Source organism: Serinus canaria (genome assembly GCF_022539315.1).
Source record: "Serinus canaria isolate serCan28SL12 chromosome 7 unlocalized genomic scaffold, serCan2020 HiC_scaffold_29, whole genome shotgun sequence".
NCBI classification, from domain to species: domain Eukaryota; kingdom Metazoa; phylum Chordata; class Aves; order Passeriformes; family Fringillidae; genus Serinus; species Serinus canaria.
Genome location: NW_026108147.1, coordinates 5,016,828 through 5,038,003, shown reverse-complemented (window position 1 = coordinate 5,038,003; position 21,176 = coordinate 5,016,828). Strand labels below are relative to the sequence as shown.

Here is a 21,176-nt window from a genome sequence, read left to right as displayed (position 1 = left end):
ATGGCTCAGCTGTGAAAACCCCTGTTCCCAAGTCCCGGAACATTCACACACAAGCTGAAGGTACCCATCCCAACTGATGGGCCATAAATAATTCAACTGCGCTCACTTGGAGACAGCTGCAACATCTCAGAAGGTGTAAAGAGTCCTCAAGTGTCCCGCGACTCACAGTATTATCCAGTGTGAAGCTCCCTGCCCCAGGGAGAGGTGCGGGGGATGTTCCCACCTAGCCTCAGCAGAATATAAACCCGAAGTATGTGGTCTTTGTCGGACTCTTTCCCTTCACCACTCGATGCATGTAGTCTGCAGTCACTTTTTCTCCACCCTCCTATCTTTTCCCTCTCTCCCCACCCTCACATTTGCTGTTAAACTAAAATCCATGCTATTGGCATTGGCATATGGTGTTGCTTACACCTTATTTGGGACAGAGGCATCTCTGTAATCATTTTTAATAGTCGGATATTAACAACCATGTGTGAATGCCAAGTGTAACCCTGCCTGTGAGTCCCACATCCCCACAGGGCAGTTTGGGGGTGTAAAGGGGGGACACTGTCACACCTCTGCTGCCATGCATGCTGGGGGACAGTGACAACAAGAGTGTCACACAGCCAGCACCAGGGCTTAGGCTTTTCCCAGCACTTGCCCAGTCAAGGAAGAAATGGTTTTGCTATAGATGGATAATGATGATTGGCTCTCACAATTAAAGGATAACTATTGTGTGAATATTAAGAAAAGCTTTGGTGAAATATAGTTATGTTATTGTAGTTTAGATATCCTCTGTTCTCCCCACAGTTCCCTTTTCCCCCCTGTATTGTTGCCATCAGACAGCCTGGGTTATCTAGGACAGGTAAAAAGAAGGCTGCACACTTGCCCCTTGCATGGGGCAGTTCGGAATGGAAAAGCTTGGTGCTTATGGGGTGAGGCATGGCAACACTTGACCTCCAATCCATTTACAAGAAAGCAGTCTCCACCGGTAAATGGCAAAGAAGAGCTGGCTGACAGACTTTGGGAGGGGCCAGGGCTGGCTGATGCAACCCCCAGGGGTATAAAAGACTCAGCATCCATCGTGAAGACAAACTGGCCACATGGTATGCACGAGGTCAGTTCCAGCACAGCAGATTTTCCCTTATGTAGTCTTTTGTTGTATTTTTGTCAAAGTTTAATAAACCTTTTTAAGTTTTCAAAGTGAGCAGTTGTTTCTCAGAGTTTTGGGTCAAAACAAACATCAGCACAAAGCAAATTGCCCTTTAATCCAAACACAGGGATGAGGCTCTGGACAGCTCTTTTCGCCTCAGTACCTTCCGGCTGCCACCAGCAGCACGAGGAAATCACAGAGCAGAAAACAAGATGCTGCCACCAGAACAGACTTTATCTGTACAGCCATGAGGTACAGAGAGATCAGACACCAGTGACAGGGCACGGGGGGGGTCTGTCATGGCCCTAGGCAGGAGTGCCCCCACCCCAAGGCCCATCTCTTGCAGCACTGGGAGCCCCTGGTATGCCCCCAGCACCATCTCACAGGTGCCAGAGCAACAGAGGCTGGTGAGCAGAGTCCATCCTGCTGCTTTTTGGATCTGGATCATGGCCAGTCAACTCCTTGCCCGGCCAAGGTGCTCCTCGAAGTCACCTCAGAGCGGTCCAGCACGTTTCAGCATTGCTCTGCTCCCAGCCTGCAGAGAGGAGCTTGACCTTTCCCAGGCCCCATGAGCAGAGGCAAAGCTGGGCATGAAGGAAGAGACTCAGGGAGATGAGGCTACTCTCCACCAGGACATGTGGGCTGCTGGAGAGGGCTGCTGCTGGCCCTGCGCCAATTACCTGATTTAATTTGATCTGTAAATGCTTAACACTGGTTCGTGAGGCAGATGGGATCTCAGGGTGATGGGTGCATGAGGGGAAGGTCATTGTGGTCTCAAATCATCCCCGCCCTCCCCAATCATTGCTTTTTTTGTGGGTTTCCCTGATGGATCCCAGGACTTTGCACTCATGGTGGGGAAAAAACAATTCATTCACATCTTAGGTTACATATGTAGAAAAGGAAAAGAATTCATCAAAGTGGTTGTTCTGGGCTGCAGAAAAATGGTTTGAGGGGCACCAGGTGGGTCTGGAGTGGACAGGCAGCCAGTGGTCACTGCATCCCTCCCTGCCTTTCCTTCTCACTGCTTTGGCAAAACCACAGGGGAACCCCCACCCTTCTCTGTCCCACAGCACTATGGAGCACAGAAGAGGGTGACAAGGACAAGCCAGTGACAAACCTAAGGGGAGCTTGTCTGGACCTTCCCCACCCTGCATTCCAGAAAGGTTACAATGGCCTGGTATCCACCTCTCCCAAATTCCCCTGGAAGGCTGCTGGAGAGCCCAAATCCCCAAGATGCCTCCATTCCCACCAACTCCACCTCCCACTGAGACCCTTCAATGCTGCTGAGCTTCTTGAAGTACTTGGTAACATCTTTTCCAAAGGATTTGGATGGTCTCTGGAGGAGATGGGAGAGCACAGGAGGAAAAGAGGCTCAGGCTGGCAGAGATGATGCAGGGGACTAAACAGCAGCATGACAAGGGTGGTCCAGCCCAGATGGAGATGGAGAGACCATGCTGTTTTGTTGAGAAACAGCAGTTCAGTGCTACCTGCCTGTGAGGCAGCACCTCCATCTACAAGAGGCTGCCCCAAGCACATGGATGTGCCATCAAGCAATGACTTTCCTTGGACACCAGGAGCCCACAGGCCTCCCCAGTGGCACAGCTGCATCTCCCTGAAAGACTTCTCATGGAACAAAAAGTCCAAACCACTCTATCTGCCTGACAGCATTGGAAGACAAAATCCTGAGATACCAGGTAGCACAGGGCACCACTGGCAGGTATGAGAAGAGCTCACAGCTGCTGGTGGCTTTCCAAGATAGGGCTCCTGGTTCACAGTGAGCTCCAAACCAGGCTGCCCACAAAGGATGGTGCGGCTGCACCCCTAGCAGAGCCCTTGCTCCCTCCACAGGAGCCACGCACCCTCAGGTCCTGCAGCCCTCACACCTCACCTTGAGCTGGATCTCACAGACAGAGGGGCTGCCCAGCTGAGAAGGGAACTGATGGGCAGCCAGAGCCCTGCCCAGAGCATGGGAGTGCTCCTGCACCCACCTTCTCAGGGAGAGCTGCTGAGCACCTTGGAACTGAGCCTGGTGAGGAGCAGGGTGCTCCAGGGTGGTTCTCGGCGGGGCAAGACAAAGCGCCTGGCTGCTGAGGAAGGGGCGTTTTAGCAGCATCCCTCAGGAAGGTGCTCTCATGCCTAAAAAGGCCGTTTCCATACTGACACTCGGACAGCACAAAGCAGTCCATCTGGTGGGCACTGAGATCCGTGCTGGAGCCAAGCTGGAGCCCACTGTGGTGCACTGGCCCTGCCCCATGGCTCCTCAGAGGAGCTGCCCCAGTCTGCGGGAGCCACAGCTGTGAGAACCACTTGTCCTCTCGGAGCACTGCCTGCTCCCCCTCCCAGGAAAAGCTGGGCTCTGCATGGGCTACCAGGGGCTGTTTGGGGAAGCCGCCATGCCCTGGCAGCTGCCTGGCTCCTAAGGGTGCAGGGAGAGCAACCTCCACATCACAGAGCTCCCCATCCCCAGAGAACAGGGACTCATGCAAGCCCTGGGTAGGGCAAGGAAAAGACTGGGAGGGGGGTGGCAACCACAGCCCAGCCCCCGGGGGATTCTCAGGACTGCCACCTGGCAGAGCCTGGGACTCCGTGTATGCTCCTGCTGCTTCCAGCTGTTTTGGAGCTATGGCCAGCGAAGCCTCCGATGGGCAACTGGCTGGGTTTGCCTGGAGGGGGACATTGTGCCACAGAGTCCCCAACGTGTTTGAGTGCACCAGGGGTGAGCCCACCAGCTGGCACCCAGGCTGGCTCTGAGCAGCAGGAAGAGTGTTACTATCTACAGGAGCAGAGAGGGTGGCTTCTGCCTGAAATGCCTGGTTTGCCAGCTGAAGTGCTGCAGAGGATTTGCTGCTGGAGATGGGAACACCCAGGACAGTCCCTGCCACCGGCCCGGCTGGGTGAAACGGGACCTGCTGCTCTGCCTGGGGAAAGCTGCCCTCAGAGGGAACGGAGCCCACAGAGCCCACAGCCCCCTGGCCTCCCCATGTGCCTGCTGCCTGAGGCTGTGCTGAACCAGCTGCCCAGCAGTGCTGGAAGTGAGCCACAGCATTGTTTTCCTCATGGCAGTGTGGGAAGTCCAGGCTCTTTCGAGCACCCTTCCTGAGGAGCATCTGCTCCACACAGGATGTCACCTTGGTGCCCTGCCTCTGGCTAAGCCCCTGAGCTGGTGGCTCCTCCTCTGCCCCCAGGCTGAGCAGAGCCTCCTCCCACTGCGGCAGCTCCGTGGTGCTGCCTGCGTTTAGGCTCTGGCAGACGTTTCCATCCACCTCACTCTTCTCAAAGAGGGTTTCAATGACAACCAGGAGGGAGTCACTCTCATCCTTGGCACTCCTGACGTCTTCATTCCGGGTCAGCCCATCAGGCTCAGGGATGAAACCTGGCAGGGAGAACTGAGGCACGTTATCCACGTGGGAATTGTATATGGATGCATCCTGCTTCATCATGGCCCCAAGGAGAGAGTTGGGGTCTACCAAGCGCTGCTTTGAGTTGGAGTTTGCTTGCACCTGTGACTCTGCCTTGGCTTGGAATGAGTCCAAGAACCCAGGAAGGTCATTCCCATACAAGACTGCTTCCCCTGTGGCAAAGCTGAAAGGTAGCTGCAGGTTTCTCTTCTGGAGATGCTCCTCCCCTTCTTCATTCCTTCGGTGTGGAGGCAAAAAGGGATGGAAACAGCATGAGCAGCTCCTCCAGGCCAGGCAAAACCACTCTACTGACAGCAAGGGGGGGAACTCACAGCCCTGCCCTGGCTTTTCTAGAGGAAAAGGAGGCTGAGTTGGGCTGGCTGCAGGAGGGCTCTGGGGAGCCCACAGGGAGATCTGCATGGCTCAGGGAAGGGCTGCTGCTCCCAGGCAGGAGCATGTCCACAACCACCTCCTCAGAGCCGTTTCACTCACACTACAGCAGAATAAATGCTGCAAAGTGCCAACCTCACCCACCCTTTCCTCCACCTTCACGGTCTCTGAGTGCCTTGGGCAGCCCCCCGTGCCCAGAGCAGCTGCAGGGGGCCAGCAATACTCACGACAGAGCTCGCTGGCGGGCGATGATGCAGTCGGGCCTGTCCCCTTTGTACACCAGCCGTGCGTTGGCCTGCACCCACAGCCAGCTGCCCCTCTTGGTCAGCAGCCGGAACACTGTCAGCCCGCTCTCCCCCGTCTTCATCACTGGGGCAGGGACACAAAAGAAGTGCCACAGACAGAGATCCTCCATGGAGGCAGACAAATGACACGTGCAGGATGCCACGAGGTTGAGTATCGCCTCGTGGCCGTGCTACAGGGATAGGAGATGCAGTATGCTGTCTCTCTGCCAGCTCCCCGAGCTCATCCAGGAGGAAGAGCCTTCATCACAGCTACTCCAGCCCCAGGACAGACAGCACCAAGGAGCAATAGTACAGCCAGGCCAGAGCCTTGAGGGACCCCACAAACACCCTCCAAGAGCCCCCCAGCACTCACTTCTCACGTGGTGCTCTGCGCAGTGCATCATGTCGGCTGCATGAACAAACTGGTATCCGGACCCCCTCCTGCACAGCTCCACCTCTGTGTATCCCAGGACAACCTTCCCCCTGGAAACAGCACAGAAATGCAGTGACACCAGGGATGCATCCCCCACAGTTGCACCCCACTGGCCAGACCCCCACTTTGGGTGGTACAATGCTCCACCCCGGGCTGAGCTGCATCCCCTGTTCCACAAACCACCCAAACCACAGCAGACAAGAAGTGCTGTCAACCTGCTCCCCATGCTACTGGGGGTCTGCAGTAGAGGGACAAATACATCAGGCCATGGGAGCTGGATCAGGTGTTCCTTGTCCCCACCAGGTCTAGTTTTCTGTCCAGCACCAGGATTTTGCCACGGGGAAAGTGAGAGATGCCTTACCGGGAATCACAGGCCATGGGAGTGAAGTCCAGCTTGTGCTTTGTCTGGAAGATCAGCGTTTTGGTCCGGAGCTCCAGGATGGAGAGAGGCTGGAGGAGTGTGGCAATGGCAAAGAGAGCAACTGGGGACTTGTCTGCGGCTGACTTCTGCTGCCCAAGAAGGAACTTGAGGCGCCCATGGAAATTCAAGGCCTTACATGGATTAGAAAATGTGGGTGTGAAGCAAACAGGGTGGTGGGAACTGGCAGGGCTCTCATCCCTATGGGACACAAGTGGCTCTGGGGGAACACCCTGCAGGCACAGGAGGAGAAGAGGGGTGTCCCAGCATTACCAGGAATCCCGAGGAGTTATCCAGCAGGCAGCGGAAGCGGCAGGTGAAGCTCCTCTCCACAAAGGATTGCTTCTCAGTATGGAGGCGCTGGGAGTTGGGTGTGGCACTGCGGCTGGCAAGCAGCAGCTGCTCAGGGGGAAAAGCTGAAAAAGCAAAGGCAAAAGGAAGTTTTCCAAGTTGTGCTGCACACCCTGAGCTCATGGATCAGAGCTGCTCAAGTGAACTGCTGCAGGGATCACCCTGGCACTCACTGTCAGCAGCATGCACCGGGGTTCCATGCAGCTGGCGGTGAAAGGCGGCCCTGTCGTCTGCATGGATCAGCTCGTACACACTCTGGTAGATGAGATCGGACTGGAATGACAAAGTAGAATAGTGTCTGCTCCTGGACAGCCTGGCAGAGGTGTCAGGAGGAGGACATGGCAGAAGGTTTCCTTTCCTGAGTACCAGAAGTGCAGGACTGAGTGTAAAGAACAGGCAAAGTCCAGCTCCTTCCTCTGCCCCAGGAGCTGCTGCTCTTTGGAAAGCTTTGCTCTCCATTGGCACCTCCTTCCCACACCAGGACTGCATCCATCTGTTTCCAGCCAGGAAAACATGGTGCTCACCTGGTGGAAGCCCAGGTAGTCCTGCACAGTAGGGGAGATGTAGAAGATGTAGCCGTCTCCAGTCACAGCGATGACAAATCCATTGAGTGCCTGAAAGCAAAAGTTCAGTCCAAACTTACTCTGCCCAGCTTCCATCCAGCTGTTTTTTCAGCATCCACACACAGGAAGGGACCTTCTTCCCCAACTAGGAGCCCCACAAAGAAGGAGGGCACTTGGTAACCATGCAAGATTCACTTCCATGGAGTTTCTTGTTCTCAGCACAAGCAATGATCCAAGCTGGACTGACCACTTTCTCCAAACTCCGCATGGAACCCCCTCTCACTGCAGGGCAGCTCCTGCATCAGGAGGGAGCAGCAAAGGAGAGGTTTCATGGAGGATCTGAAGTCCTTCTTTCCAGCTGGGAATAGCTACACTCTCCTCAGGCTGTGCTTTGGACACGACCATCCTTGTGGGTCCCTTCCAGCTCTGGATATTCTATGATTCTGGTGACCATTTCAGGCTGATTTCCCCCAAAAGCAAAGCACTGCACTAGATAGTAATTCATGCCCCTGTTCTTGACTGTGATATATTTAATTTATTAGTGAATGGAAGGAGAGAAATTGGGGAAAGAACACCCTAAATGGAAACCTAGCATACAGATCCAGCTTGCTGAGGGACTAGTCCCTTCCCTTTGTGTGCTGCAGCCCCCTGAGGGATCACAAGTCAAAGATTTCTGCAAATCACAGTATATGCTTAAAATGATCTTTGCGGGGAGGAAAAAACCCACCAGACAGCTCAGCAGGGGGATTTCTGTCACAGTAACACCTCATAAGCTCTCCAGATGCCTTTAATCACCCCAGCCGGCCAATGCTCTGATGCTGATGGCTCAAAAAATTGTGATCATATGGTCCAAGTAAAAAGCCCTGGGGAGTGCTCAGGAGCAGCTCCATGCTGGGGATGGGGCAGCCATGGGCTCCCTCCTGGTATCCAGCTGCTCCTCTGTGACCATCACACTCACACACAGCTGGGACCATGGGGGACCTCGTGTGGTGCAGGATTCACTGCCAAAAGTCACACTGAGCTCCCAGGAGTCACTGCCTCGCCAAAATCCCACATGGAGGCTCCTGCTGGGGGTCTGCTCACACTGCCTGCTGCCTGGAGGGTTCTGCAGGAGCAGGGCTGAAACGACCAAAGCCTAAAGAGAGCCAAGCATCCATCTGCTGGTGTTTGGAGAGGTAGGAGAAGAGGACTGAAGGCCCAGAAAGCCTACAGGAGAGCCAGAGAGGGTGGGCAGGCCCTGGCACAGGTTACCCAGAGAAGCTCTGGCTGCCTCTGGATCCCTGAAAGTACCCAAGGCCAGGCTGGATGGGGCTTGGAACAGTGGAAGGTGTCTGTGCCCATGGCAGCTCATGACAAGATGAGCTTTAAGGTCCCTTCCCACCCAAACCATCCTGGGATTTTGTGAGAGCCCAGGACAGAAGTTGTCAAGAACACAGAATGATTGAAGGTCTTGGCCAGACTCGCCCTGCAGCCCCAGTGAGCATGTTCCTCAGCTGACATGCCCAGATGCTTGTCCAGCAGTCAGCCTTTCCATGTGACCTTCCATGCCAGGCCCTTCTAGCTCACATTTATAAATGGCAGCCCAAACCAGCAGCATTGTGGGAGGCTGATTCACCAGCCCCTCGTGCTCCGAGCTTCACTGTCAGCTGTTTCATGAGACACACGTGGCCTTTCTACAAAGCACAGCTCTCATTTCCCACTGGTTTTGTCCACCACTGTTTTCCAGCATCCAGCTGCTATTCTTTTCTCCACTACAACCTACAAAGATGGGGTTTTCCCATCTCAAGCAGGCTGTGAACTCATCCCTACAGAGCTCACACAACGCCCCAGGTAGGGTAAGGAGTTCCTGGGGGATGTTTTGTCCCATAGCAGCAGGAGGAGAATGTGGAGACATTCTCCTCTTGTCCTTTGCTAAAGATAAGGAACCAACTCAGCACCTTGGGAACTACTCAGGGATCAATCCTCACACCACCATATGATATCCCTGAACCACCTGTTTGGGATGGAGCTTGTGTCCATGAAATGTAACATAATCAAAAGGGCAGCAAATTGCAGTGGGATGAGAGGAAACGTTGGGAATAGGGATCGGGACCCATCCCAGCCAGGCAGTGCCACTGGTCTCTGTCCCTAGAAACTCAGTGCCTGCAGGAATCACAGTGAAGCGGCTCTGGGCAAGGCAGGGTCTCCTCCTGCTCTACAAACGGGACCACAAGATCCAGAGCAGCTTGGGCAGACCCCAAATGACCAAGCCATACCTGGAGCAGCAGCTCTCCCTCAGGAAATAGCTCCCTGTCACCCTGTGGCTCTGTCCATCTGTCCCCTCCTGGGGGCTGATCCACGCAGTTGCCAACGTTTGGAGCTGTAGCTGCAAGTGAGAAGGTAAGAAATCAGTGTGGAAGAGGCAAGCCAGGAGCCTCCTGCTCCTCCTCCCCACCCCAGGGCTGCTTATGCTGCTACTGGGTGCCCGGGGACCCAGCATGGAGGAAGGTGTGACCATCAGTGGGAACTGGCACAGAGCCCACTCACAGAGCCATGCCCAGCTTGCCCGAGGCTTCCTCCAAGAGATTCTTTCCCCTGCTTGATCTCATTTCTGGGAAACCTCACTCCTGCCAGGGTGTGAGGCAGAGATGCAAAGGACAGAGGGGGGCTGAGTGCTTCTGGGTTGCCCAGGCTGGAGAACACCACCCAGCACAGCCAGAAGGCTTCTGGTTAGAGCCAGCCAGAGCTGGAGTTGGCTTTGAGCCACCCCACTGGGGTGCTCTGTCTGCTCTGCTGCCCTTCAGGGTTAGAGAACGACAGAAACAAACCTGCCCAAAGCACCTGAGATGCCATCAAACCCATACTTGTTTTCTCCCTTCCACCTTTTGCTGCCTGGAAGCAGATCAAGAGCTGGTGGCCGTGGCTATCCCTGTGACACCTGAGAGCTCTCAGCTCCCAGGAGCTACAGCCATGAGCTCCCCAGGCTGATTCAGGAGCTGCCTCATGCTTCAGCATTAGATGCCTTCAAGGCAACACCCCTGGGTGCAGCCAGCATGAAAGCTCCTGCTGCCCTGCTTGTGGGACCTTGAGCATCACGGGACTCCCACAGAACCCATTGTTCAGGGAACATGAATGAGGACAGAGGCTCCCAGGGACATCTCCAGCATGATCCTTTATCTGCTGATTATCACTGAAAAAACTCAATCCAAGCTCAGCTGCCAGCAAAAGGGTGATTTTCAAGGCTTGTTTTTGTGCCAGTTCACACACACACAAAAAAAAGAGAAAATCACAGAAAGGCTCAAAGCAGCTCCTTCGTAGCAACCACCCCACCTCTGCTCGTGCAGCTCCCTGAGGTCTGACTGAGCTCACACACCCCGTGTTATTCACATCCCAGCAGAGAACACTGCCTGCCCAGCTCAGCCCCAGGTGTCAGATGGTGATGGATCCCAATGGAAAAGATCCTCTGAATGCTGGATATGAGGAGGAACCTCAAACTATCCCAAGTCTGACCATACATTTAATTTTTTCCATGACAGAAGCTCTCACTTCACCACTGAAATGCTTTAAAGGTTTGTTTGGTTTCTTCCCTGGTAACACCAAGTTCAAAGCCAAAACAATTTGGAATCTAAAGACATTTTGCTCTGCAGCAAACCTGATGGATTAGCATGTTTGAATTCTAAACTAATTTGGAATCAAAGCATCTCTGGGATGTATTCAAACCTGGAGCCTGAGTGCCAACAAGCACCCACCCATGGAGGCTTTCATCATTCAGTAGGGTTAGGGTAATCACCTGCAAGTCTTGCACAAGGTGACACAAATAGCAGTGAAGAGGGTGCTCTGGAGCAGAGTCAGCCTCCATCTCCATTGCTGGCAGAGCTGGGATACTTTCTGCTCCCTCCACCCTTCAGCCCTCCTTGGAGATGCTCAGGCAGCATCTCCACCTTGTCCATCAGCCACAGCTTCTGCTCTTTTCCATCCTGTGCTGTCAGATGCTCCTGCTCAGGGGATGTGACACCTCTGGGAAAGGTTGGGAAAGATGAGATTCAACAGATTCTTTGCTTGGAGACACCAAGCAAAAAGCCTCCTCACGTGATTGCCTTGTGATCCCCAAGGAAAAAAAATCCCATCTGGACCACATGGCTTCAATTTGCACTTCATGGAGCCTAATAGTTTCAAAATGAAACATCGATTCTCATTTAAAATTTGATTTCTTTTGAAGGGCTGACTCCTCTTTAAAGCATTGAAATGAGGCAGGCTGGCAGGGGATTTCAAAAAGAAACAAGTTCTTCCAAAATAAAGCTCCAAAAGGGCACAGAACTTTTTGAGAGCATGCACATCCTGAGAGCATCTGGTCACCAGCTCTTTCCCAGCGTCCACTAGCAGCATCTGCAGGGAAAGCTGGAGAGAGCTGCTGTGGCTTTCAGAATCCAGCAGAAAATACCCATTTTGAGCTTTCCAGCAAAATTTCTTCACCTCTCCCACTGATCTTAGCAAGAGGCTTTTAATCTCCCACCAAAGGTGCTCACTTCCCCTTCTCTCAAGCACAGAGCAGTCAATTTCTGCACAGCTGAGCTCAAAAATCCTCCAGAACCTGTCTCCCATAAGACACACCTGACCTGGGGAGAAGGTCTGGAGCACGGAGAGAGGGGAGGAAACTCAAAGAGATGCTGTCTGCCACCAAAGTGCTGGTGGTGTGGAGCAGCTGGTGCTCACACCCAGCCCAGTCCTCACTATCCACAGCCAAGGGCCATATTGTTCCTGTGGCTCTCCTCCTCCAAACAGGTCTCTGAACTCATCCTCACTCAAACTGCCAAGAACCATCAGGATTGGGAGCAATCCCAAGAGATACCCAAGCACTTCCAGGTAGAGAACTCCAGGCCCAGGCAAACACCAAGGGTACAGAGGCTATTCCCAGTCACTTTTTGACTTGGAAGGGAAACCCCAACATTTTAACCATATCCCAGCTCATTTACAACACAGGAGACCTCATGGGAGGGAGGGGTCACTCCTGAAATAGCCCCTTGCTTGAGATAAGATGGGGAGATGCCACCCTCTGGAATCCCACCTGGAGCTATGGATCCCCCAGCCTGCCGCAGCCAGGTCTCCAAGGGGCCAGTGGCTAAGATGGACTGGAAACAGTGGCTGGCAGGAGGAAGAGACCCCCACTGGCTGCCAGGCAGGACAAAGCAGGTGACAAGCTGTATTAAAAGCTGGCTAATTCATCCCATTTAACACGCTCTTTCTAATGGAGCAGTTCAGACTCCCGCACAAAGCAACTGAGACCACAAATTATGGGATTAAAGGAAACAGCTCCAATGTGTATCCAATCTATAATATACCCACATCAACAAAAGTTACTGGATAAAAGGACAATTCACTTTTGCTGTTTGTGCCCAGTTTTTCCAATCTCCTGCAGTGCATCTTGGACAGTTAATGGAAATTAACACATGGATGTGGTGCTTAGGGACTTGGTGGGCTTTGCAGTGCTGGGTTAATGGTTGGACTTAATGATCGTAAAGGTCTTTTTCAAGCTCAATGATTCCAGGATTCTATGAAAAAGACCATGGCAAAAGCCATCTGCATTACCACGTAAGTCCTAGGCATCTGCTGGGGCAGTGTGGTCATCACTTATATTTTCAAAGTGCTGGGACAGAGGCTGTGTGTAATTTTTAAGACAGTAGGGGGAAATCCAGCTCTGTTCCGAACTCCAACACCAGCCAGAGCACTGCCGGTTTCCTGTTGCTGGTGTGATCCCCAGAAACTGCAAGGTTTTCACCCAGCCAGGGAAGATGCCAGACAGGATCAGAAGAGCTTCCAGCATCAATGAACCAGGATGTGCCCCATACATCCCCAAGAGCACCCCCTCTATGTGTTGGCTTTCTTGCCTCTGCAAGGAGGATCCTAAGACCTGCAATGGAGGAAAAACTTCCAGCAGGAGAAAGAAAGAAAAAGGAGCAAAGTCATCTAATCTCTTCACTTTTTTGCCATCACATGCCCAAAGAAAAACATGAAAAGACAGCCATGGAGGCTAAAACACATCCCTTGCCTCTGGCATAGATTTGGCACTGAAAATAAAAGGTTATTGGTAACAACCCCAGATCTGCTCTCTCATACTGGGTTACACTGGGGAGAGTTGACAAGCTTCATCCACAGCAAACACTTCTCTTCTAGAGGTGCCTGGCATCCAAAAACCAGGAGCTCCCAGCTCTTCAAGCAACATCAAGCCATGCACAACCATTTTTGTCTTGGATCTAATCCCAAACTGTGTCAAATTAGCACTATCCTTTGCCTCAGCTGTTGAACAAAGGCATGGTGCCAAGCAGAGCAGGCTCATGCCATCCAAGTGAAACAGACAAATGCCAAACCCACAAATTATAAACTCTGTGGAAAAGTCACTCAGCCTTTTCTGAGCAGCACAGAAATGCCAAAGTCCACGCCAGCCTCTCCAACCTGCTGCTGCAAACCTTCATCCCACACAGTCCTGCAGGATCTTGCCCAGGGACAGATTTGAGCTTGACTCATTTCACTGCCTCAGTTTCTTCAGGCCCAGACCCCTGCAGCTCTGGCCCAACGGCCAGCTCTGGTAACAACAAACAAAGAGGAGATGAATAAAAAAGCCAATTTAGTACTGATTGCAGTGAGATTACCCAGGGAGACCTGCTGCCAGCTGCCCTGCAGCAGAGCACTGGGGAGGGAATTGGTGAGACCAGCACCAGAGGTGGGAAAGGACCTGGTGAGACCTCCTAAGCCCAGCTCCTGCTCCAGCCAGGTCAGCTGCATGGGAAGGTAAGCCCACTGTTCACTGTTTGCTAGGAGCTGTTAGATATCCCAAGCTTTGCCAGACTCCAGAGTGTGGTCTCACACCAGGACAGGGTTTTCCATGGATTCTGAAAGAGATTGGGTTAGGTTGGATGTTGGGAAAGAATTCTTCCCTGTGAGGGTAGTGAGGCCCTGGCACAGATTACCAGAGCAGCTGTGGGCTTTCCATCCCTGGAAGAGTTTCAGGCCAGGCTGGACAGGGCTTGGAGCACCCTGGGATGGTGGGAGGTGTCCCTGCCCATGGCAAGGGGTGGAATGGGATGAACTTCCTTCCAACCCAAACCAGTCTGGGACTCTGTGATCCTCTCTTCTCCTAGGAAGAAGGCGTGGCAGCACATTTCCTAATCACATCCTCTCCACCTCAGAGAGCATTTTAAGTCTCATTTTCTTGCTGACCCTTGGCAGAGCCACATCTGCAATCCCAACATCTGCTTCCTTTGCTACAGGAACCGTAGGAAACGAACCCCAGCATAGCTCTCCAGCTAGCTGGAGCTTTACCAAACACTAAAATCCATCCAAGCTTTTATGAGATCTCCCTCTTTGCAGCAAGTGGGGCTCCTGCCACACCACAGAGAGGCCAGAGCATCGTGGCAGTCGGCAACAGAGACACCAGCTTTTCTCCTTGGGCACTTGCTCCCAAAGAGATGGGATCAGCAAAGTCACTCCAGATTTGTCTGGGAGGCTGTCAGACACAGGTCCAAGTAGCAACCACTGCAAATTGGTTTGCAGACAGAGCTCAGCACAAATCTGGCAGTGAGGTTCAGCCATTGTTTACAGGAGTGACAAAACCTTTGAAGTGCCTTTGAGGCAGGCAGTGATAGCACCAGAGCTGTCACCGCTACCCAGCACTACTCCCAGGCTGGGCAAAGCTTGGGGAGACCAAGCCCTGAGCCCCCTGATTTTGTGCAGGGAAGGCTGAGATCCCAGGCAGCAGAGAGCTGTGCAACACCTGCAGTGTTTGCCCTGGGGCACAGAGGAATTACAGTGGCACACCCTGAATCAGCCCCTGGAGGCATGGAGGGAGCTCCCAGAGCTTTCCTCTCTAGGCCTGAGGCTTAGGATTTTCAGCAAACTACTAATTAGCGTGGTTTCAAAGTTAAAGCACAGACAGAGGAGAATATTTAAAAGCAAAGCATATTCAAAGGATGATGCAGTGAGCCCCTATCCTGCAATGGAAACCAGGATCCCATGCAGGGATCTTTCCTCGTATCCCCTGCGGAAACAGGCACTGATACCAGCACCCAAACCCACCGTGGTTGTCCTCTGCTCTGTCCCACCCTAAACACTGCCCCAGGCTCCTACACCCCATTAAACACAGCTGTTCCCAAGCCAGAGGCACACAGCACCCACACCTCAGAAATACCAGAGAAGGTGGAGAAGGCTGAAGCCCCTTCTCAGATTTCTCCTGGTGTTAGCAGCCAGACAAGATGCAGACAACACTGGGAAGCTCCACTTCTAGGGCTGGAGAAATGCAGCACAAGGGAAAAAGGAGCCTCAGGGCATCACCCTGAGCCCACTGTGCAATTGGTCTCTCAATTGCCTGGAGATAAGGCAATTACCACTCTATCAAAACATCCATCTCTCTCCTGCCTGGAGACAAGGCTGGGCTTGGGCTGTGGATGGGGAGAGGATAGCGATGCTCTTCAGATGATGCCATGCACTCCCTGCTGCAAGAGAAGAGCCTGCACAAAGCACAGGACAGCAATCCCGAGGCAGAATGTAGAGCACAAGGGGTGCCAGCATGTCCCCCCAAAATGCCTGACAGTACACACCAGCAGCAGGCTGCTGTGACCTGCAGCTGGCACAGGTCTTCACCAGGCATGCCTGAGACCCAGGCCAACCCTGATGTATCTGGGATGATCTGACGTCAAACAAGATGAACTTCAGAGCAGAGCAAGGGGAAGGAGCTGGAAATCACAGGCAAGTGGCCAGATGGGATTAATTGGCCTGGCAGAACAGGGCTCCAGAACCCCTGCAATGTCAAAGGCTTTTCCAGAGCAGCTCTCATGCTGGGAAGCACAGGCTGAGCACATCCACTGGGAACCAGCTCCTGCTTGGAGGCACAGGTCCCATCTGGAGAGTTTGGCACAGGAGTCTCCTCCTGGAGCCCAGCATCCCAGCTGGAGAGGGCCCTGGGAGAGCCCAGAGGAGTGGGCACAAGGGAAAAACCAAGGGAGACAATTTATTCAATCTGTGGGGGGGAGAAGACACAATAGGAGCCTCTAAATATAAAAAGCTGCTGCTGCCTTCCTGCCCCACATGCTCTGCCTTCCCCAGTGTCCAGCACCCATTCCATCAGGCCCAAGTCACTGCAGAGGGAACACGTCCCTATCCACATATGCTGGTGACTCCTGGGAACATGGTGACTGCCCCCAACCAGGCTCTGCACCATATATAATGTTAAAATTTATTAAACATACTGTAACTGCAATAATAATAAAAGGTTGAAGAATAGGGAGGGAGGGAGAGAGAAGAAGGAATATGGAATAAATATAAGAATACCAAATATGGAAAAATAAGGAAATATAGAATACGAAATATAATAAAAGGGAACATGTAATATGTATTATATAATGAAAATTCAGTTATTTAGTGAATTTAATTTTATATTGCCATTTCAGTTAGATGAGGGCACTGTTGCAGTTCAACAAGACACACTGTTTTACCCACCTCTCTCTTCTTCTCCACAGGGTTCTGGGAGTGCGACACAGGAGGAGTTTTGGACATAAAGGATGGCTGCTAATGAGATGGAGGAGCTTTGCAGGAGGTCTCAGCTGCTGGGCAGGCCCCCAGGTGTCTCCCACCATCCATGGTGACATTTTCCTGCCAGTATCAACATCCAAGGGCCTACTCCCATAAGTCACCATCACACTTCCCTCAGGAAACACAACTTCCCATCCCAAAGCTTGGGGTGGAACACAAGCTGTGCAGTGGGGATTGATCCCAGGGGCTTTTCCCCCCTCCCAGCATGGACACTCACCCCTCAGGTAGCTCTTCACCTTCAGGTAGCCCACAGCCAGGCGGAGGATGGAGAGTTTATCCAGCCTGGAGCACACATCCTCGGGGAAGGGCAGCAGCCCCGTCAGCTTGTTCAGCTCCTGGTTCAGCCGCTCCCGGTGCCGCTTGGAGGGGTTGGACTTCACACCCTCGGGAGGGGGTGCTTTGGGGCTGCAAGAGGCAGAGGAGAGGTTAATCAAACTGGGATTGTCCAATAGGATCTTTTCAAACCCAGCACTGGCTTTGGACCAGCCACAACAGTGAAATGGGTAAGATTTTTCCACACACTCTGCTCCTCTTAGGAATCACAGAGTGGTTTGGAAGAGACCTTAAAGCTCATCTTGTTCCACCCCTTCCACTATCCCAGGTTGCTCCAAGCACTGTACAACCTGGCCTGGAACACTTCCAGGGATGGGGTGGCCATGGGGCAGAATGAGATGAGCTTTAAGGTCCCTTCCAACCCAAACCATTCTGGGGTTTTATGACTTAAAAGGATATCACATGGGTGATTTAGGGCACTGCACTGTCAAAAGAGCCTCTTTTAAAAAAAAAAAAGCTGGTGTAAAAAGTTTTGTTTTCTTCCAATATTCTGACTTCTGTCCCTTTCAGATGGGCATTTCCAAATTAAACCAGCATTTGATGCCAAACTTAGGCTCTGGGGGCAGCTCTCAGCCTGCAGGAGGAACAGTGTCCAGGAGCGCAGCTGAAGCCTACACGAGGTCCCATCTCTGTGAGTTGCAGTTATTTCACCCACCCCAGCCAAAGCCCCAGCACGGCAGTAAGAGCTCAGTTAATAACTTTAACAAGTCCTGGATGTCACCCTGTGTCCTTCACTTTTTAATGCCAATCTGAATTTCACAGCTCAAAGACAAACCCTTCAGTCCCTCCCAGTTCTGTGTCTCATTCAGCTGCATCCCCTAACACGCAGCTCGTTGGTTTGATGTAATTTGTGTAACCACAAACTCCCTCTCTGCAGGCATCCTTGCTTCAGGAAGGAGCTTTGGATAACAGGATCTGCCAGTGTTTAGCAGCAATTTAAGCTCTCTCCTCTACCACCACTCTCCAATCTCATCAGGCAGGGCTGCTCGCATATGTGACACCAGAGGAAATGAGCATTAAATGAAATGCACTGAGGTGCCTGTTGAATTTGCAGCTCAGGGAGAGACTGAGGGGTCTTTTAAGGCTGAATGGAAAGTTGCAGCGTTTGCCCAGGAAAGCTCAAGCCTGCTGGGTTGTAAGAGCTGCATCAGGAGGGATATTCCCTCTCGCAGGGAGGCTGGCACAACCCAGCTCCAAACCAGTCCACACAAGCTGGGTAAAACACACTGGCACCTGGGTTTTTACAAAGCTTAAACACTCTTGAAATCAAAGTCATGCAACAGGAAGGATAAAAATTAAAATAGTTTTCCTTTGATTAAAAAAAAAAAAAAAAAAAAAAAAAGGGGTGAAGAAAATTTGTCTGAGATTCCTCAGATATCCTTTGAAGTCTTCTGGCCACTCACATCCAAATCCAGCTCCAAACAGACAGAAATAAGAAAAATGAGACTGGAGATGAGCACAGCAGTGGGTAAAACACTGGGGTGTAACAGAACCACTGGGATAGCCTGGCCAAACACTGAAAATCCTCTGCACACAGGGTGACACAGTCAGCAGCAAGTCACCCCAAGGCCCAAGGAGGACACCCCAACACCTCTGTTCCTGCATGTCCCAGCTGCAGCATGCAGGGTGCTCCATGGCCAGCCTTGAGAGGGGGATGCCAGTGACAAAAATGTCTCATGGAAACAGTGAATCTTGCTCTAGACATTTGAAACCTGATTAATTTCCCTTCCCTTTGGCTCAGTGGTTAAGAAGCACACTGTGCCAAGGGAAAGCTCAGCTCCAGCCCCAAAGGTTGTGCTGCTGCTGGGGTTTGTTCTTCCCCAGCCGCTCTCTGAAGGGGAACCCAGTGGGAAGTGTATCCCTCCTGCAAGCTGGCAAGTACCAAGGGAGATTATTCCTGACAGTGGAACTTGCCTGAGCTGATCTATTGTCTCCTCATTCTCATGAACAGTTTTTTGAAGTAAGAAAGAAGGAGAAGCCCCTCAGCCCATCCTCCCTGTCCCCTCTGGCTGGCTGCACGTCCCCCTGCTCTGCCTGGCTGCTCCAAGCAGGATCCTGCTCCAAGGTCTGATCCAGCACAGACAAAAAGAATCTCTTCCCATTCCCAAGGCTGACCTTGCAGAACCAGGAAACGAGGGCCCTTCTGCTTCAAAGAGACACCTTCTCCTGCACCCTGAGCCACACAAATCCAGCCCAAACCCTCAGGCTGGTATGCCAGAGGGCTGGAATCACCACTCTGAGATGAACAGAAGACAGGTTTGTGGCAAAACAACTATCCTTCATGTTTACACAACAAGACTCCCAATTAAATACCCAAGAGAGGCTCAGGGTCACCTCACCACAGGTTTACAGTATCAATGCTCCCTCCTTCATCCTGGGCTTGGACTCAGCTCATCCATGTCCTTCCCCACAGCCTCCCAGAAACAGACACATACCTTTAGCTTCCACACCTAGAAAAGCTGAGGTTAAACAGGCTGGTGGGACTTGGGAGCTGGGGAAGACACGAGGGAGGCAGGAAACACCAGGGACACAGAAGGGAATGTTATGCAACATCTACTAAACAGCGTGGTAATTAATTACAGAATCGAGGTGTTTTGGTAATTATTAATTGCTGTATGTTTGATTTAGGCAGGCACCAAAATAGCCCAGCCTGCAAATCACTGCTGAGCAGCTCAAACTCTGCGGTGAGCTTCCTCGCCGGCATGCAGGACAAGCATCTTTGGGATTTCTGTTCTCCCACCAGCGTGCCAGAGCCGACCCAGCGTTAGCTCCAATTAACCCTGATTAAAACGGAGTAACCCAAGCGTGCTGCTCCCTTTGGCTCCCCCAGCGCTCGCACCAGAGCGGCTCCAGGCAGTTCCCAGAGCCAGCCGGGCTCTCGCTGCCCGGTTTTCGCCCGTCCTGCCCGGTCCCACGCACCTACCTCTTGGGCACCGGCTTCCTCCTCTTCCTGCCGGCGTACATCCCCGACAGCACCGGCAGCGCCCACGGCAGCGGCGGCAGCGGCGGCAGCGGCGGCACCGCGCCCGGGGCGGGGCTCCGGGGCTCCGACACCGGCCACGCCCCGGCCACGCCCTTGGGTGCCCGCCGCGCCCGGGAACGCCGAATCCTGGGAAGCGCTGTGCCCCCCGACCGCTGTCCCCAGGTGACACCTTGATCCTGGGAACACTGAGCCCCTCAGTGTTCCCAGTGGGCTACCCTCACAAGGGGACACTAAGTCCTAGGAAACGCGGTGCCCAAGGGCCACCAGCCACAAAAGAGGCCGAATCCTAGGAAACACCGTGTCCACAAGCTGCTTTTCCCAGGGGCCACCAAATCCTGGGAAACACCGTGAGCATAGACCACCATCCTATGTGCAGGTGACACTGAATCCTGGGAAAGTTATCCGTGGGCCACCATGCTCTGGGAACGTTGGATTGTGGGGATCACCGTGTCTGTAGGCCATTGTCCAAGGGGGACACAGAATCCTGGCAAACACCAGGTCCGTGCACCGCCATTCCAGAGCCTGATGTCCCTTCAGGAAAAGTCGGCCTGTTCCTTCTCGCTTTTTGCCTTTCCCTGAGTTAGTGATGCCCAAAGCTTTTGCTCTTCCTGCAAAAACTAGCTCCAGCTACTGAGGTGAGGCCCTGGCACAGGCTGGCCCGGGAAGCTGTGGTTGTCCCTGGATCCCTGGAAGGCCAGGTTGGACAGGACTTGGAGCATCCAACGAGTCTGGCTACAGCCAGAGCTGTTAAGGAAACCTCCACGCATCCTTTGTGGATTGTTGGTTGGGTTTTTCAAGCTGTTTGCAAATTCCAGGGATAAATCCTTGAAATGCAACTTGATTGCTTCTTGCCCGGGGGCAAAGCAGAAGCCGCTAATGGTGTCACAAATGTGCCGGGTCAGCAGAGCTGATGTCACTTTGATAGGAAATGTGCAAAACGTTTGGTTACGACCTTCTCAGGCCCAGTAATTTAACAGCGTGTTTAAAAAAGGGTTCGGGTTACTGCACATGCTCCCAGCCTCAAAGCCTGGAGATGTTGCTCAAGTACCTGAAGCAGGGTGCAGAGGGAATTCGGACAACTGGATGTGCAGGTATTGGAAAGAGACCTATCACAGGCCCCCTCCTGTGGGGACCTGCGGGCCGGCACAGTGCAGGCATCTTGTCTGTCCCTATTCTCGTCTGCTCCCTAACCTGGCTGTTCATTGTCCTGTTTACTCCTGGCCCCGCCTGCTCCCTCACCTGGCTCCCTGTCCCACCTGTTACCTACCCTGCCCGCTCCCTAACCCGGCTGTTCCCTATTCCCACCTCCTCCCTAACCCGGCTGTCCCTT

At 52.9% G+C, this 21,176-nt stretch overlaps 1 protein-coding gene across 2 annotated transcripts; it reads right to left on the bottom strand.

Moving 5' to 3' along the window:
- Positions 1 to 1,229: 1,229 nt before the first annotated feature.
- LOC103814772 (aryl hydrocarbon receptor-like) lies at positions 1,230 to 19,873 on the bottom strand. Of its 2 annotated transcripts, XM_050987631.1 has the most exons (11): positions 19,787 to 19,873; positions 16,748 to 16,935; positions 9,225 to 9,334; positions 6,931 to 7,020; positions 6,580 to 6,679; positions 6,329 to 6,471; positions 5,999 to 6,189; positions 5,578 to 5,687; positions 5,148 to 5,289; positions 4,633 to 4,768; positions 4,342 to 4,505 (listed from the first exon to the last, which is right to left on the bottom strand). In XM_050987631.1, the coding sequence occupies exons 1-11, from the start codon at positions 19,825 to 19,827 to the stop codon at positions 4,479 to 4,481; spliced, it is 1,278 nt and encodes a 425-aa protein (XP_050843588.1). In that variant the 5' UTR covers positions 19,828 to 19,873; the 3' UTR covers positions 4,342 to 4,478. The 2 variants fall into 2 exon arrangements, with proteins under 2 accessions (XP_050843587.1, XP_050843588.1); XM_050987630.1 differs by lacking the exons at positions 5,578 to 5,687; positions 5,999 to 6,189; positions 6,329 to 6,471; ... (3 more) ...; positions 16,748 to 16,935; positions 19,787 to 19,873 and having other exon boundaries at positions 1,230 to 4,768; positions 5,148 to 5,379.
- Positions 19,874 to 21,176: the final 1,303 nt, after the last annotated feature.

Coding starts and splice junctions, on each gene's coding strand:
- LOC103814772 (XM_050987630.1), bottom strand. CDS start 5,335: ATGGAGGATCTCTGTCTGTGGCACTTCTTTTGTGTCCCTGCCCCAGTG. Junction 4,769..5,147: donor GCCCGCCAGCGAGCTCTGTC/GTGAGTATTGCT, acceptor TCCACACCGAAG/GAATGAAGAAGGGGAGGAGC.